This window comes from Equus quagga, chromosome 21 (genome assembly GCF_021613505.1).
Source record: "Equus quagga isolate Etosha38 chromosome 21, UCLA_HA_Equagga_1.0, whole genome shotgun sequence".
In the NCBI taxonomy this organism is placed as follows: domain Eukaryota; kingdom Metazoa; phylum Chordata; class Mammalia; order Perissodactyla; family Equidae; genus Equus; species Equus quagga.
In genome coordinates this window covers 41,116,737-41,134,352 of record NC_060287.1, presented here as the reverse complement: position 1 = coordinate 41,134,352, position 17,616 = coordinate 41,116,737, and the positions used below count along the sequence as shown (strand labels likewise).

The 17,616-nt window shown below is 43.7% G+C and overlaps 1 protein-coding gene across 7 annotated transcripts in view; it reads right to left on the bottom strand.

Annotated features, from left to right (window-relative positions):
* The window catches only part of PRMT2 (protein arginine methyltransferase 2), a 31,549-nt gene that overhangs the window by 3,847 nt on the left and 10,086 nt on the right, over positions 1–17,616 (bottom strand). For all 7 annotated transcript variants that reach the window (XM_046648143.1, XM_046648147.1, XM_046648145.1 and 4 more), the window contains exons 5-8: positions 15,762–15,923; positions 14,604–14,768; positions 3,800–3,975; positions 309–438 (exon numbers count right to left, since the gene is read on the bottom strand). In XM_046648143.1, coding sequence (XP_046504099.1) covers positions 309–438; positions 3,800–3,975; positions 14,604–14,768; positions 15,762–15,923 — 633 coding nt within the window. The remainder of the gene's footprint in view (positions 1–308; positions 439–3,799; positions 3,976–14,603; positions 14,769–15,761; positions 15,924–17,616) is intronic.

Here is a 17,616-nt window from a genome sequence, read left to right as displayed (position 1 = left end):
ATCAATGGTAGCTAAAAAAATCTTTAAAAAATTTTTGATTCAAATTCCATGATGAAATTAGATATAATTTATTTGAATCTGAAGATTCTGAGAATATTAAACATACATCTAAAAATAATTGAAGATGTTAAAGAAGTTAACTAGGAAGAAAACAATGTAAAAATACAAGAGGAAATTAATATTAAAAAAAAAAAAAGACTGGGAAAATCCATAGCAAAGAGTTCATAAATTCATTTACTTGCATAACAAGTTTCTCCCACGCACATGTTAATTTTTAACGTGAGAAGGAAACATTCATCTTTTCTCACCTCTAGATCAGCGATCTGCACAGTTCTCATGTCCAGCTGCAATATAGTGCATGGTTCAGAGAGACAGTCTTCTGGTTTCAAAATGTGGTTATACTTGGGCTTCGAAAAAAACTCCTTAATTGCTAAAGATCTGGGGAAAAGGTCAAAGTAATTGCTCAAATGCATTTACCAACATCTCAGGCTTTGACACACACGCGTGACAACCTGCCTTCTGCTTCTGTGTTAGCAGGAATTCCAAACCACCGTCTGCAGCCCCGAGGGCAGAGGCTGTGCTGTGGAGGGTCCAACCCTAAGAGCCCCCGAGCCCTGGGGCCTCCCTCCCTCCCTGCGGCCTGGCGGGGGCTACTCGCAGCCTTCCTGAACCTCTGCCAAGGTATGAGTAATGGGGTGCCTCCCTTTTGTCCTATTCATGGGGTCTGAACACACAGAGACCAACCTTCACCACAGACCTAGGAGACACGGGAGCTGCAGTGTGTTCCCTTCAGTTTTAGAATCTATTTCATTTCAAAATACCTCTCATGGATCTGCTATTACACAGCAAATAAAAAAGAAATGCCTGTTCTAGGTCACTCCACAATAAACGTAATGCCTCAGCAGGACCGAAGCTGCTCACTTGAGCCCGGCTCTCAGGAGAAATCCTTGTGTTGTTTCGACACAAACACAGAAACAGATACTGGGCCTCCTGCGGGACCCCTCTGCTTGCAGCCCCTGTCTAACACCCCACCTCACTGGCTGAACCCTGTGCTTGCCAGAAGGTAATCTATTATTTACCACAGAAATGTTCCAAAGATTAAGCCAGCAGTAACTTCTGACACAGCAAATAAAAGTAAACATTTTAGTAAACATTCCACTATATGGACACATTTTTAATATTTTCCTGATGATAAAAATAACTGTAAATTTATAAAGAATTTGGAAAATACAGAAAAGCATAAAGAAAAAATTTAAATCCCCCATACTCCTGCCATAGGACTTTGATATATTCACTCACTTTTCTCCCCCAAAGACATAGGTATACGTACATATATTTGTGCAAAACAGAAGCCATCTGTATAAACAGTTTGTGTCCTCCCCATTTAAGTCTCTTGACACTATCTGGTATCATCAGATATTCCTAAAAACACTCAGTTTTTAAACAGTGGCACAATTCTCCATCAGTTGAACATACAGCAATTTAACCACATCCCTATGGAGAGCCATTTGTTTCCAGTGTTTTGCGTGTAGACTCGAGAGCACCATGACCCCGTGATGTGTATCTTCAGCAGTAGGGTCTGATGGTGGTGGGGTGGACCCGACCTGCAAGGTCCCTGCACCGACGGGGTCCCTGCACCCACGGGGTCCCTGCACCCACGGTTCTGGGCAGATGGTGCTCTCTCTCTCCCATCACACCTGCAGCTCACGCAGCATGAACACTGAATTTTAATTTAATCTTTGCTCATCTAGTAGGCCAAAATGGCATTCTTTTTTTTTTTTTTTGAGGAAGATTAGCCCTGAGCTAACACCTGCCGCCAATCCTCCTCTTTTTGCTGAGGAAGACTGGCCCTGAGCTAACATCAGTGCCCATCTTCCTCTACTTTATATGTGGGACGCCTACCACAGCATGGCGTGCCAAGCAGTGCCATGTCCGCACCCAGGATCTGAACCAGCGAACCCCAGGCTGCCGAAAGAGAATGTGCAAACTTAACCACTGCACCACTGGGCCAGCCCCTCAAAAAATGGCATTCATTTTAATTTGCATTTTAATTACTAATGATGTTGCAATTTTTTTCAAATATTTATTGGTAACTTTATTTAGTTTTCATGAGTTGCCTGTTCCGTGACTTGGCTATAATTTCATATGTATAGTCTTTTTCCTTTTGGTGAGGAAGAGCGGCACTGAGCTAACATCTGTTGCCAATCTTCCTTTTTGCCTGAGGAAGATTTTCCCTGAGCTAACATCCTTGCCAATCTTCCTCTATTTTGTACACAGGACGCCACCACAGCATAGCTTAACGAGCGGTATATAGGTCCGCACTCGGGATCCAAACCTGCAAACCCCGGACTGCCAAAGCAGAGCACATGAACTTAACCACTACATCGTCACTGGGCTGGTCCCTGGATATTCATTTTATTCTAATTGACTGTTAAGATCTGGCAGCTGGTAACTTTCTCTAAGTATGTAGTCATTGCCTTTTTTAATTACATTTTTGCTGCTTTCTGACACAGAGTCTGTCAATTTTTTTTAAGTCTAGTGCCTCTTTCTTTGTTTCTGTTGACTTTCTTTCCATTGAGGACCTGACACACAGGCCCCCACAGATTCCTGGAGTTGATGCAGATGTTTTAACACAAAACTCTTAAATCCATGTGGAATTAAATTTTAATGTATGGTGTGAGAAGAAAAGAACTTTCTCCAAGGGGCTAAGCAAGTGCCCCAGAATAATGTGCTGCCCCGGCCCTCACTCCCACCTCCTCCACACACCAAGAGGTCTGTGCCGGCCACGGCCTGTTCTGCTGTCTTTTCTGGTCTCAGGAGCACAGTGTGTCAATCACTCTGACCACTGAACGCTAATGCCTGGCCACGTGAGAACATCCTCACTGCTCTGTTCCGAAGCTTCCCAGCCCTTTCTACTCACTGTTTCCTGGAGGAACTATGGGACCCCTCTGTCAGGGACCTTCCCCCCACCCACTGTGGGATATGGATGGAAGACAAAACGACTCAACATGTTAACCAGGGAAGTTTCATACCTTTATGTTACTATTTTCTCTTTTTTAAAACTTTTCAATAAAACAAAAAGTCCCAGAGGCCCTGTCCTGCTGCCAACTCTCCATCCGGGTGTCTCGCAGGCGTCCAGGCTCCTCTGGCCCTGGCTGCACAAACCAAAGTTTCTTGCAGCTTGACAAACAGTGACCCTTCCCTGACTTCCAGGGCCAATGCTGGGTTTCTCCTAATGCTCACGGCACCCTCGGAAGGGGAAGCAGCCCGTTTACGTCACCATCCTTCTCAGAAAAGGAAACACTAGAAATGTAAAAGCCTTATCGAGAAATCACCTTATGTTAGAATCTGAAGCTCAACTGTACAAGTGTGTCTGTATCTTAAAAACCAGGAAATCAGCTATTTTGGAGCACTGCTTTCTTTCCGAAATGCAAGGAATGACTTCACTAATACATTTTCTGATCCTTATTAAAAATTTACAGCTCTTACTGGGAATATACATTTGTGTTTTAACGGCCCACACATTTATAAAGGCCTCATTTCTAAACATGACCTTATTTTTCCCATTACATTGGGGAACTTAAGACTGCAAAAGACATTTCAATTCCCATCACATCTGCTATCAGTTTAAAGGCATTAAAGGAAACGTGCAAAATTCTCAGGCACGTGAGTAAATTTAGATTATCTGCGGCATGTTCTACTACAGAGTATAGTTATTCTGTGTCTAAGAAAGTCTGTGGTTTGCACTGCCCAGAGGCCCAATAAAGCGGCTGGATGTGCCCTAGCTGCAGACACTCACTTGAGGGCACTGAGGTTGAACTCGTAGGCGTTGTCCCAGAAGAGGACCTTGCTGCGGTAGTCCCTGTCCGCACTGCAGGGCACGAGGTGCAGCGCGGCTGTGGTCGGCCAGATGACCCCATCCTCTTTCAGCCACGTGTCCCGGGCATACAGGATGGACTCAATCATGAACTCGAACTGCACGGAGGGAGAAACACACAGGAGACACGGTGACTGAGGCCCATGTCTGTGCAGACCTCCCTGGCTGCAGACAGTCTGGCATCTTTATAAGCTTCACCCCTGACACCATTACCAGCCAGGATAAGCACTGCCCAGCCAGCAAGTCTTGGAGGAATTATCTTGTACCCACACACTGATGGTCACCGACTCCTATCAGTCTGGATTTAAGTCACGTCAACTCACATGAGAATTCAGAACTGGGGCACGGCTGAGTTAGGAGAAACCTTCCCTCTGGCTCCACCTCAGTCACTCAGTTGCTACTATATTTTAAAGAGCCCCTCAGCACTGCAGCGTTTTAACTGTCAAATGATCTCAGTTTGGTCTGGGGTATTCTCAGAATTTTTACAACCCTGTGACTGAAATCACTTTTTAAAAACATGAAAAGTCAAAGCAGGAGTGCCACAGAGGTTCACGTTCATTAAGTCAGAAGAGCAGCCACGCACCACCCTGTGTAGCTCAGAATGCCCCAGCAAAGGGGGCATGTGCCGTCTCGACTGAGGACATGGGACGCTGACAGCCCCCAGAGGCCACGCTTTGCATGTGGGAGGGCGTGCCAGGGAGGAGGCCAGAGGCCCTTCATCCTGTGGCTAATGGGAAGTCACAGAAGGGTTTTGTTTTTCTTAAATAACCTCAGGCAGGTTTGATTATAGAAGTAACCCATGTTCAGTATGGAAAAGTTTAGAAAAGCACAAACAAAAATAAAAATCATGAGTAAACTAGCACCCAGAAGGAACACTGTTATCACTTGGCTGCTTATCTTCAAGGATTTTCCTTCAGTCACACAAATATACACACATGTAAAAATTATATACGTATAATTTTTTATTTCTTAAATTATCACATAGTAAATCACTTACAGCCCATGAATTTTAACACTTACATAGATCTGTGTAACCACAACCACAATCAGGATACAGAACAGCTCTGTTACCCCAAAACATTCCTCATACTATCCTTTGTGGTCACGTCCTCTTGCGATCACTGATCTGGTCTCCATCCCCGTGGTGCTGTCTTTTTTGAGAATGTCATATAAATGGAATCATACAGTACATAATCTTGTGAGCCTGGCTTCTTTCATTCACAATACCAACTTTTTCATATACTAAAAAGTCGTGTTCTGTGTCGTGTATCCTGTTCTGTTCATCTATCTTTTCTTGTTACAGTATCACACTTTTTTTTTTTTTTTTTTAAAGATTTTATTTTTTCCTTTTTCTCCCCAAAGCCCCCCGGTACATAGTTGTGTATTCTTCGTTGTGGGTTCCTCTAGTTGTGGCATGTGGGACGCTGCCTCAGCGTGGTCTGACGAGCAGTGCCATGTCCGCGCCCAGGATTCGAACCGACGAAACACTGGGCCGCCTGCAGCGGAGCGCGCAAACTTAACCACTCAGCCACGGGGCCAGCCCCAGTATCACACTTTTTAATTACTCTAAGTAATCTTAATTCCTCCAGTATAATGTCTTTGGGGTTTGTCCGTGTCATTCACGTATCCACAGTTCCTTCCTCTGTATTACTCAGCAGTTTTCCATCAAGCGGATGGACCACAGTTGTTTATCCAGTCACCTGCTGAAAGACACCTGGGTTGTTTTCAGTTTTCTGGCAATTATAATTAGAGCTAGTATGAAATTCACATACGGGTTTTTGTGTGAACATAGCTTGCATTTCTAAGAAATACGCAGGAGTATAATTGCTGGGTCATATGATGAGTATACTTACATCTTTATAAAAAACTGCCAGACTGTCTTCCAGAGTGGCTGTATGATTACACATTCCCACCATTGTAAGTTTTAGTTGTTCCACATCCTTGTCAGCACTTGGCAATACTGTTAGTATTTTTTAAAATCTTAGCCATTTCAATAGGTATGTAGTTATTTCTCATTATGGTTTTAACTTGTATTTCCCTGATGGTTAATAATGTTGAATGTTTTTTCATGTGCTTGTCATCCATATATCCACTTTGGTGAAATATCTGTTCAAGTCTTTTGCCCATTTTTCAATTAGGTTATTTTCTTCCGGTTCAATTTTGAGAGTTCTTTGTGTATTCAGGATACATATCGGATATGTGATTTGCAAATATTTTCTCCTAATCTTAGCAGGTCTTTTCATTCTCTTAACACTATCTGCTATAGAGCAAATATTTTTAGTTTTGATGAAGTCCAATTTATCAATTTCTTTAATGGATCTTGCTTTTGAAGTCACATCTAAAAACTCTTGGCCTAACCCATGAAGATTTTCTCCTACGATTTCTTCTGAAAGTTATAATACCTATAACAGTATAAGTATTATACTCTATGCAACTAGATCTCAAATCAATTTTGAGTTAATTGTTTTGTGTGAAGAATGAGGCTTAAAGCTGAAGTTTTGTTGGGTTTTTTTGCATATGGATGGCCAACTGTTCCAATTTCATTTGTTGAAAAGACCAGTTTTTCTCCATTAAATGGATTTTGTTCCTCTGTTAAAAATCAATTGACCATATATGTAGGAGTCTATTTCTCCACTCTGTTGCATTGACTTGTGTGTCTATCCTTCACCAATACCACACTGTGTTGACTACTATAGTTTTATACTAAGTTTTAAAGTCAGGTAGTATAACTCTTCCAATTTTATTCTTCTTTTAAAAATTATATCAGCTATTCTAGTTTCTTTACATTCCACATAAATTTTACAATGAGCTTGTCTGTATCTATCAAAAACTCCTGCTTGGAGTTTTACTGGAATTGTATTAAATCTATAGATTAATTTGAGAAGAGACATCTTCACCAGACTGTGTACTAGTCCATGAGCACTGTACATATCTCCACTCATTTAGGTCTTCTGTGATTTCTTTCACAGCATCTTACAGTCTTCAGCACACAGCACTTGAACATGTTTTATTAGATTTCTAAGTATCCTGTGATATAAATGCAACTATAAATGGTATTGTACATTGCTAGTATACAAAAAGATGACTGATTTTTGTGTGTTGATTGCACTCTGTGATCTTCTTAAACTTGCCTATTAGTTCTAGGAAATTTCATGGAGATTCCTTGGGATTTTCCACAAAGACACTCACGTTGCCTGACAATGGGGACGGTCTCTTTTTTTTTGTTTTCAGTCTATGTCCTCTTATTTCTTCTTTCTCCTTTGCATTGTTTAGGTTTCCAGAACAATGCTGAACTGAATGGCAGAGTGACCCTGACTCATTCTTGTGCTCAGGTGAAGGCACTGATCCTTCAGCTGCAGGTTTTTGTAGATGCCCTTTATTAGGTTGAGTAAATTCCCTTCTATTCCTAGTTTGTTGAGAATGTAATCAAGAACTGAAGCTGAATTTTGCCAAATTTTACAATCCAGCATGTGAAGACCCTGGCAGTGCCATTCTGTCCTAACAAGTAAAAAGCTGAGCAAACTGAAACATCAACAACTCTTCTTAGATCTGTAAGAGAAATGGAGTCACAGAGCAACCTGCTGCCTCCAAAACTGGAGGAAAGAACAAGCTAACACAGAGAATCACAACTTACCAGAGCAGAAACCTGCCTCTGGAGCCAGTGCTTGGGCAGCAAAACCTGAGCTGTAGCTGACAAGCTGCTGGAGGCTCAGCATGGACAACTGAGAGTTAAAACTCCAGGCGGGCCCAGTCATAGGGAGACCCTCAGACTTCTGAGCTTCACCTCCTAGACCCCCACCAGGGTCCCACAGTAAACACTGGAGAAAAATCCCCTCATGCTTCTGGCAGGGCAGGGGAAAAGGAAGCATTTTGAAATAGGACAGAGTATTCTGCTCTTCTTAACAGGGTCTGCCCTCAGGAGAAACTAGTGAACAGAGCCTAATCCACCAAGATTTTATCAGAGCCTAACTGAGCCGGGGAAAGAGAAATACCCAACTTCAGCCCCTCTAGACACCTTGGCCCACCTAAGCGAGGAGGAAAAAACCTGAGAAACCTTAAGAGGTTGACAGTCCATAGGCACAGGCTCACTAAAAGACTGAGACCTTTCATAGGACCATAGAACACATCCCCTCCCCCCACCTCACACCACATCACTGAAGAGCTATTTACACAGATCCTTTTACCCCATACCTCATGTCTGGCTATCAAGAAAAAATTACAAGGCATACCAAAAGGCAGCAGACACAGTTTGAAGAGACACAGCAGGCATCAGAACCAGACTCAGATATGGCAGGGATGTTGGAAATATCAGGCTGGGAATTTAACACAACTACAATTAATAAGCTAAGGGCTCTATGGGGCCAGCCCCATGGCCGAGTGGTTAAGTTCACATGCTCCGCTTCAGCGGCCCAGGGTTTCACTAGTTTGGATCCTGGGCACAGACACGGCACGGCTCATCAAGCCATGCTGAGGCAGCATCCCACAGAGCACAACCAGAAGGAGCTACAACTAGAATATACAAGTACTTACTGGGGGGCTTTGGGAAGAAGCAGCAAAAAAAAAAAAGATTGGCAATGGATGTTAGCTCAGTTGCCAATCTTTAAAAAAATAACAGCTAAGGGTTCTAAAGGATAAAGTAGACAGCAGCAGTCAAGAACAGATGGCAATGTAAACAGAAATGGAAATCCTAAGAAAGAACCAAAAAGAAATGCTCAAGATCAAAAACACTGTAACAGAAATGAAGGCCTCTGATGGGCTTATTAGTAGAGAGGACACAGCTGAGGAAAGAATCTGAGCTAGATGATATGACAATAGAATCCTCAAAAACTGAAAAGCAAAGAAAACAAGGCTGAAAAAACAGAATATCCAAGGATTGTGGGACAACCACAAAATGTGGAACATACCTGTAATGGAAATACCAGAAGGAGAAGAGGGGAAGGAAGAGAAGAAATATTTGAAACAATAATGACTCAGAATTTTCCCCAAATTAATACTAGACACCAACCCACAGATCCAGAAAGCTCAGAGCACACCAAGCAGGATAAATACTAAAAAAAAGTACACCTTGGTATGTCATTTGCAAACTACAGAAACTCAAAGATAAACTCTTTAAAGAAGCCAGAGGAAAAAAACACCTTACCTACAGAGGTACAAAGAAAATTACATCTGACTTCTCCTTGGAAAGCATGCAGGCAAGAAGAGAGTGGAATGAAATATTTAAGGTGTAGTGAGAAAAAAACACCAAACTAGCATTCAGTACCCTGCCAAATTAACATTCAAAAGTGAGGGAAAAACAAAGACTTTCTCGGACAAACAAAAATTGAGGAAATGTGTTGCCAGCAGACCAGGCTTGCAAGAAATGTTAAAAGAAGTTCTTTAGAGAGAAGGAAAATGATTTAGATGAGAAACTCAGATCTATATAAAGATATAAAAGCACTGAAGAAAGAACAAGTGAAGGTAAAACTTTTATTTTTCTTCTTAATCAATCTAACAATTTGTCCAAAATAACAGCAACACAGTAATTGACCATGCATGCGTATGTATGTATATTTATGTTTATGGATGCTTATATATAAGTGAGATGAATGACAATGATGACACAAGGGATGGAAGGGAGAAATTAGGATTATTTTGTAATCATAAAATACTCAGACTACCCATGAAGCAGTATAGCATTATATGAAAGCAGACTTAGATGAGCTGTAAATGTATATTGCAAACTGAAGGGCAACCACTTAAAAAAAAAAGTATGACATATGCTAAGAAAGGAGAGAAAATGGAGTCATGTAAAGTCTCAATTAAAACTTCAAAAGGCACAGCACCTTAAGATACAAGGAAAATCCTAACAGATCTAAAGGGAGAAAGAGACAGTGATACCATAACAGCAGGGAATTCTCAACAACGGACTGATCATCTAGATAGAAAATCCGAAGGAAACACTGGACTTAAACTACCTATTGGACCAGATGGACTAACACCCCATCCAACATTCCATTCAACAGCAGCAGGATACACACATTCTTCTCAAACACACACAGAACAGTCTCCAGGATAGGTCATATGTTAGGTCACAAAACAAATCAATAAATTTAATAAGACTGAAATGATATCAAGCATCTTTTCTGACCACAATGGTATGAAAGTAGAAATCAAAAACAAGAAGAAAATTGGAAATTCACAAATATGTGGAGAATAAACAACATAATCCTGAACAAACAATGCGTCATCAAAGAATTCAAAAGAGAAATCAAAAAATATCTTGAGACAAACAAAAATGGAAACACAACATACTAAAACTTACGGGATGCAGCAAAAGCAGTTCTAAGGGGGAAGTTTACAGCAATAAATACCTACATTAAGAAAAAACAAAGATCTCAAATAAACAATCTAACTTTGCACCTCAAGGAACAGGAAAAGAACAAATTAGCCCAAAGTTATTAGAAGGAAGGAAATAACAAAGATCAGAATAGAAATAAATGAAATAGAGAGTAAAAAGACAATAGAAGAGATCAATGAAACTAAGAGCTGGTTTTTTGAAAAGCTAAAGAAAACAGACAAATCTTTAGCTAGACTTACCAAAAAAAAAAAGGACTGAAATACATAAAATTATAACTGAAAGAGGAGACAATACAACTGATATCACAGAAATACAAAGGATCATGAGACTACTACAAACAATTATTTGCCAACAAATTGAACAACCTAGAAGAAATGGATAGGTTTCTAGAAACATATAACCTACCAAGACTGAATCATGAAGAAATAGAAAATTTCAACAGACCAATTACCAGTGATGAGATTGAATCAGTAATCAAAAACCTCCCAACAAATAAAAGTCCACGACCAGATGGCTTCAATGGTAAATTCCACCAAACATTTAAAGAATTAATACCAAACCTTTTCAAACTCTTGCAAAAAACTGAAAAGGACAGAACTTCTCCAAACTCATTTTACAATGCCAGCATTACCCAATACCAAAGCCAGGCAAGGACACTACAAGCAAAGAAAATTACAGGCCAATATCTCTGATAAACAGAGATGGAAAAATCCTCAACAAAATATTAGCAAACTGAATTTCACAGGACAGACGGTCCCCAACTTATGATGGTTCAACTTACAATTTTTTGTCTTTCCATGGTGCAAAAGCAATACACATTCAATAGAAACCATACTTCAAATTTAGAATTTTGCTCTTTCCCTGGCCTAGCAATATTTGGTACAATACTCTCACATGATTCTGGGCAGCAGCAGCGAGTCACACCTCCCAGTCAGCCATGTGATCATGAGGATAAACAACTGATACACTTACAACCATTGTGTACCCACACAACCATTCTGCTTTTCACTTTTACTCTACAGTAGCCACTAAAATTACAGGAGATATTCAACACTTCATTATAAAATAGGCTTTATGTTTAGATTATTTTGCCCAACTTTAGGCTAATGTAAGCGTTCTGAGCACATTTAAGGTAGGCTAGGCTAAGCTATGATGTTCGCTAGGTTAAGTGTATTAAATGCATTTTTTTACTTACAGTATCTTCAACTTATGATGGGTTAATTGGGATGTAACCCCATTGTAAGTTGAGGAAGATCTGTATATTAAAAAGACCATACACCGCGATCAAGTGGGATTTATTCCTGGGATGCAAAAGGATGGTTCAACATAGCAAATCAGTAAACATGATATACAGAGCCAGCCCTGACGGCCTAGTGGTTAAAGTTTGGCACTCTCACCACTTTGATGGCCTGGGTTGGTTCCTGGTCGTGGAACCACACTACTTGTCTGTCAGAAGCCATGCTGTGGTGGTGGTTCACAGAGAAGAACTAGAAGGACTTACAAGTAGAATATACAACTATGTACTGGGGCTTTGGGGAGAGAGAATAAAAAGAGGAGGACTGGTAACAGATGTTAGCTCAGGGCAAATCTTTCCCAGCAAAAGAAATAAATGTGACATAACCCATTAAATAAATGAAGGATAAAAATCACATGATCATCTCAATAGATGCAGGAAAAGCATTTGATAAAATCCAACCACCTTCCATGATAAAAAATGGGTATCAGGGAACATACCACAACATAACAAAGGTCACATAATGACAAACCCACAGCTAATATCATATTCAACAATGAAAAGCTGAAAGCTTTTCCTCTAAGCTCAGAAACAAGACAAAGATGCCCACTCTCATCACTTTTATTTAACATAGTCCTGGCAGTCCTAGCCAGAGCAATCACGCAAGAAAAGAAATAAAAGGTACGCAAATTGGAAAAGAAGTAAAACTGTCTCTATTTGCAGATAACATGATATTATATATAGAAAACCCTAAAAACTCCACCAAAAAACTGTCAGAATTAATAAACAAATTCAACAAAGATGCAGGATACAAAATCAATATACAAAAATTAGTTGCGTTTCTATACATTAACAAACTACGAGAAAGAGAAATTAAGAAAACAATCCCATTCACAATTGCATTAAGAATAAAATATCTAGGAGTAAATTTAACTAAGGAGGTGAAAGACTTGTTCACTGAAAACTATAAGACATTGATGAGAGAAACTGAAGACACAAACAAATGGAAAGATACCCTGTATTCCTGGATAGGAAAAAACAATTCTGTTTACATGTCCCTACTACCCAAAGCTATCTACAGATTCAATGCAACCCCTATCAAAATTCCAAGGACATTTTTTACAGAAAGAGAAAAAAAATCCCCAAATTTAAATGACCCCAAAGAGCCAAAGCAATCCCGAGAAGAACAAGGCTGGAGGCATCCCACGCCCTGGTTTCACACTATACTACAAAGCCATAGCAATGAAAACCGCGCGGCACTGGCCTGAAAACAGACACAGACCAATGGGACAGAACAGACCCCAGAAAGAAGTACACACACACCCCCAATACACGGTCAACCAACAACTGACGAGGGAGCCGAGAATACTCAATGGGGAAGAAGAGTCTCTTCGAGGAGCGGCGCCGAAAACCAACAGGCGGGGCGGAAGCGCGGCGGGCGCGCGGCACCGGAGACCCGCAGCTGCAGGCCCAGGCCGCGGTCTCCCAGGGACGCCCGGCACCCGCGCGCAGCCGGCCTCCCGCCGCCCCACCTGCTCCCGCCCCGCGTCCCCAGGGACTCGGCGCCGCCCTCCATCGTTCCCACCGCGGTCCCGCGCTGCGCAGCTCACGGCGCGAGGCAGCGCCGGGAAAAGCGCCAGGCGGCTTGGCCTCGACGGGACAGCCCCGGTCCCCTCCGGGCGCCGCGCTCAGGCCGCCCCTACGGACCTTCCACTCCTCCGCGGAACCCACGCCTGCGCCTGCAGGCAGAACAGACCTCGCCACCGCCTCCCGCCGAGGTCAAGGCCCCCTCCGCCCACGTCCCCATCAGGAAGCCCCTCCCCAGGGGGCCTCTCCTCTCCCTCCGACACAGCAAACCCACCACCCCACCAGCCGGCTCCACGGAGTCCGCGCGGAGCCAGCCTTCCCCAGTCCAGCGAGCCGCCCCCAGGCTCGGCCCGCCCCACCCAGGGGTCCCTGCTGTCATCCCCTTCGCCTCCACCTCCTCCCCTCTCACCTTCTCATGATCCTCCTCCCTCTTCATGCCCCTCCTCCTCTTTGCCTCCCGCGTCCCTCCCACGCGGCCAGGGGCAGAGCTGGACCCTTGGCACCCAGGTTGCCCAAACTGCGCTGGGCGTGGGGACACATCTCCACTGCAGGCTGGCTCCCCAGGCCCCCGTGGCCAGGAGGCTCAATATATATTTACCGAATGAACACTGGTGTTTGGGGGGCAAGGGCCAATGCCCACTTTACCCATTAACGGTGTAGCTAGTTCCTTTGTTCCCTGTGTATCATCTTACGAATCCACAGAGGTTATTAATAAGCCCAATTATCATGGATGTTGACTCTGTGTACACTTCACCTTCAGACAACATAATTTCAACAGGGCTAAAAGCCCAAGGTCATTTGTCGTCATCTCCCTCAATCTCTGCAATCTATAAGGAGCTGGGGCAACATTCAACAGCTACTTGCTTATTATTTAAACGGATTTCTTCCTGGAAACATCAGCCATATTCTTCTCACCTTCACCCAGATGTTATTTTTCTGGATTTTCACAAACTAAATTTCAGATTGGGATGTTTCACTTTATTGTCTTAGGTCCAGAGATGCTGAGCCCAAGAGAAGGCTGGGCATAGGGTAGGAGGAAATGCAGACCTGTAGGCCTGGCTCCCACCCACCTCTCAACGTGCCCTCCGAGCTCACAGAGTTTGTGAGCACATAAAGCACTGAACAGAGTGGGCCGGTGCATAACCAGAAAACTGTCCACCCCCATCTGTGTGAGCCTCGGGGAGAGTGACTTGGGGGAGCCTGAACTCCAGCCTGGGTGGCACTTAGGCTAATTAGGGGCCTCATAAAGAAGGGAGACCCAGGCTAGGGAAAATAGACAAAGACTGCTGCTATTAAAAAAACAGCCTAAGACAATAAGCATTGGCTATTCGCAGGTTCCCAAAGAGAACAGAATTTATGTACACACTCATGAGAAAGTTACATTAACTCTGACTTAGATTTCTCATAAAGGCATTTTTGAATCAGTTAAAAATTCAAGACACTGAGCCAATGTTCATACAAGAAGTCAGTAACACAGCAGCTTAGAAAAAAGTCAAAATTAATCATGATTTGTTAAGATTCCAGAGATCAGCCCACCCGCCCCACCCCATCCCACAGCAGTTCCTTACCAGCAGGCAGGTCCCCATCCACTCAGACACCAGCACATCCACCTTCTCTGGCAGCACCACATCCTCCACCTTTTGCTGGAACACGGTGATGATGTCAGCAAAGCCATTCTGCATGACCAGCTGCCCCGTGTGTTGGGCCATCTCACTGGCCTCCACCGCATACACCTGCATGTGGCAGAAGCACCATCAGTGTGTGTCCCGGCCTTGCACTAGCGGCCTATCTACTCTCCCCAAGCCTGAGTCTCCTGGGCTAAGTCAGAACCAGCATCAGAGGAAACAGCAAACGGCAGCCACAGAAGGAAGCAGGTGTGGACAGTGGCAGGCAGTGGCCAGGCCAGGGTGTGCCACCTCCACCAGACAGCCCTCAGAAGGGAGCTGCCACTAATTCTAACTCCATCTTGTGCCTAAGACACAGACATGGGGCTGTGGGTAGATAGCAGCTTTGCACACTCTCGGGGCCGTCCATCCCAGGAGCCCTCTTGGCTAAGGCCCAGGGGCCCGGCCCCCATACACACAGCAACACATTCCACAACTAACACATTCCTTAGCACTCAACTGAGAACAGCTGGACTTTTAGGATATCAGTGGCTTCTGAGACAATTTCAAATCCAGGTTCTTATAGGAAGGTCCCGAGTTCTACGTCCTGGTTCCAGCAGGATCTGGACTCAGGCAGTCACTGAACTGCAGTTTCACCTGTAAACTAGGAATTCCATCTACCTCTGCCAGGAGCCACCATGAGATTGCAACTCTGCACAGCCCAGGCATGCTTTAAAGGGAAGAGCAGGATGGGAGTCCAGCAGGTGTCATGGGGCATGGTCTGTCCTGTCCCTGCCAGGCAGTCATGCAAGCATGACACTTGAATGGTGATCTATATAAGTGGCAAGCCCAGACACATGGACACATGTGCACCTATATTTAACTGAAATAAACTTTTCACAAAAAATATCCCACCACATGCAGCTCACTCAGATATCTTCTACTCTGTCCTAGTCCACTATGTGCTGTTGCGACTCATTAAACCAACGTCACTGCCTCTGATGGGCTCAGCCTACAAGAACACATTGCCCATTCCAACGATACGGTGCCTTGCTCACACGGAGGACATTTCACCAAGATGCAGCTCAGAAGCTGCTGGAAGGACAGCTGCCTCCTACTCACTGCTCTGGGCTGCGCGTAATGTGCACAGAAGAGGCTGATGATCCCAGTTCCACAGCCGACATCCAGAATCACTTTATCCTTCAGGGATTCTTTATTCTGCAGGATGACGTTGTGATATTTAGTTGTTCGTGGCTGGTCTGCCAACATCTCCAAGTGAAGTTTCTACAGGAAACAGACATTAAGAATCATTGCTTGTAACAACAGCTTTGCTGAGCTCTGGTTTAAGATGGAAGATTAGAGCTTGAGCTCACACCCTTGACCCCACCACCCCACACCTAAAAATGTGAGCAACAAAGAGGTTTAAAAAAATCAAAAGACCAAAATATGTCCATAGATAAAAATAAGAGAAGACAATGAAGGAATGAAATGGAAATTCCTGGAATCCTTCCAGCTCAGTGTGGTGCTGCCTGCAGCTTCTCCCTGCAACCCTCCAGGAGCCAGGTAAGCACAGAAGCAGGTGTGGACCACTCGAGAGGTGGTGTAGACATCGCCCTCCTGACCACTGTTCCCACCTGAGACAGGAGGCACCACCACATTCCCAACTAGACACAACCTGGGCAAGTATCTGCCAAGAGAGAACATGGACAAGCCACCAGGAGAGATGCTGGAGGAGGCACACAGGGCTCCACGCCAGAGTCCTCTGCATGCAGGGCCCAAAAGTTACTCTCACACATAAATCTGCCCTTTGTTTGCTTGGGAAGCGCAGAAACTACAGCTCTGGAGGGGAATGACACCCCACCAACCCAACCCTCGGGCGTGAGCCTAAGGCCCCCAGCCATGTCCAGAAGGAAAATATCTCAAACCCAAGGACACACCCCCTGGGAATTGGGCCAACTCCCAGAGGCACAGAGGAAGGCTCCTCCAGACAGTTCACGAAGCCAGGACGGTGGTCAGAGCCCCGAATGCTGGCCAGGCTGCACCCAGCGCCCATTCCCCATGCCCCACTCCTCAGGTCTCAGCTGCAGAAAACCCAGCCTAGAAACGGCACCACTTAGAGGGAGACAGACAGCCAGGCCACCCAGACCGTGTCAGCACAAACATGAGATCTGGACGGGGTCTTCACAAGCCCATCTTGGCTCCTCACAAAGACGGCATTGACAAAAACATAGGGGTGGACTGAGGGAGGCCTTCGGAGTGGATGAGTCAAGACCCAGCCATTTTGCCTGCAGGAATCACCTAAGAGAAAGTCAGAACGAGGATGCGAAGGCACCGTGCTGACGCCAGAGGAAAGACACTGGAGCAACTATTAACATCAGACAAAATACACTTCAGAGCAAAGAATATTCCCAGGGACGAAGAGGGCCAGTTCATAATAACACAAGAATCACTTCAGCAAAAGGACATCATAATTCTAAATATTTTTGTACCTAACAACAGAGCTTCAAAAGCAAAAACCAACAGAAAGGCCACGAGAAACAGACAAATTCACAATGTGGTCAGAGACTTCAACACCCTTCTCTCAGTAACTGACAGACATAGACAGAAAATCAATAAGGACACAGACTTGAACAACACTATCAACCAACTTAATCTAGTTGGTATTCAGAGAACACTTTACCCAACCATTCACAATAATAATACACAAAAATATCTACGAATAGATTTAACAAGAAAGGTACACAACCCTGTATGATCAAAACTTTAAAACTCTGAGAGAATAGAACAAAGTTTAAGAAATGGGACAGTCAGCATGATGTTACAAAGATGTCACTTCTCCCTTAATTAATGTACACTATCCATGTAATACCAACTAAAATGCTAACCAATTTGGCATGGGGGTGGACAAGAAAATGATGATAAATTTAGTTTTGAAAAACTACACAGCCAAGCCTAGCCATGAAAATGCTAAAAATAC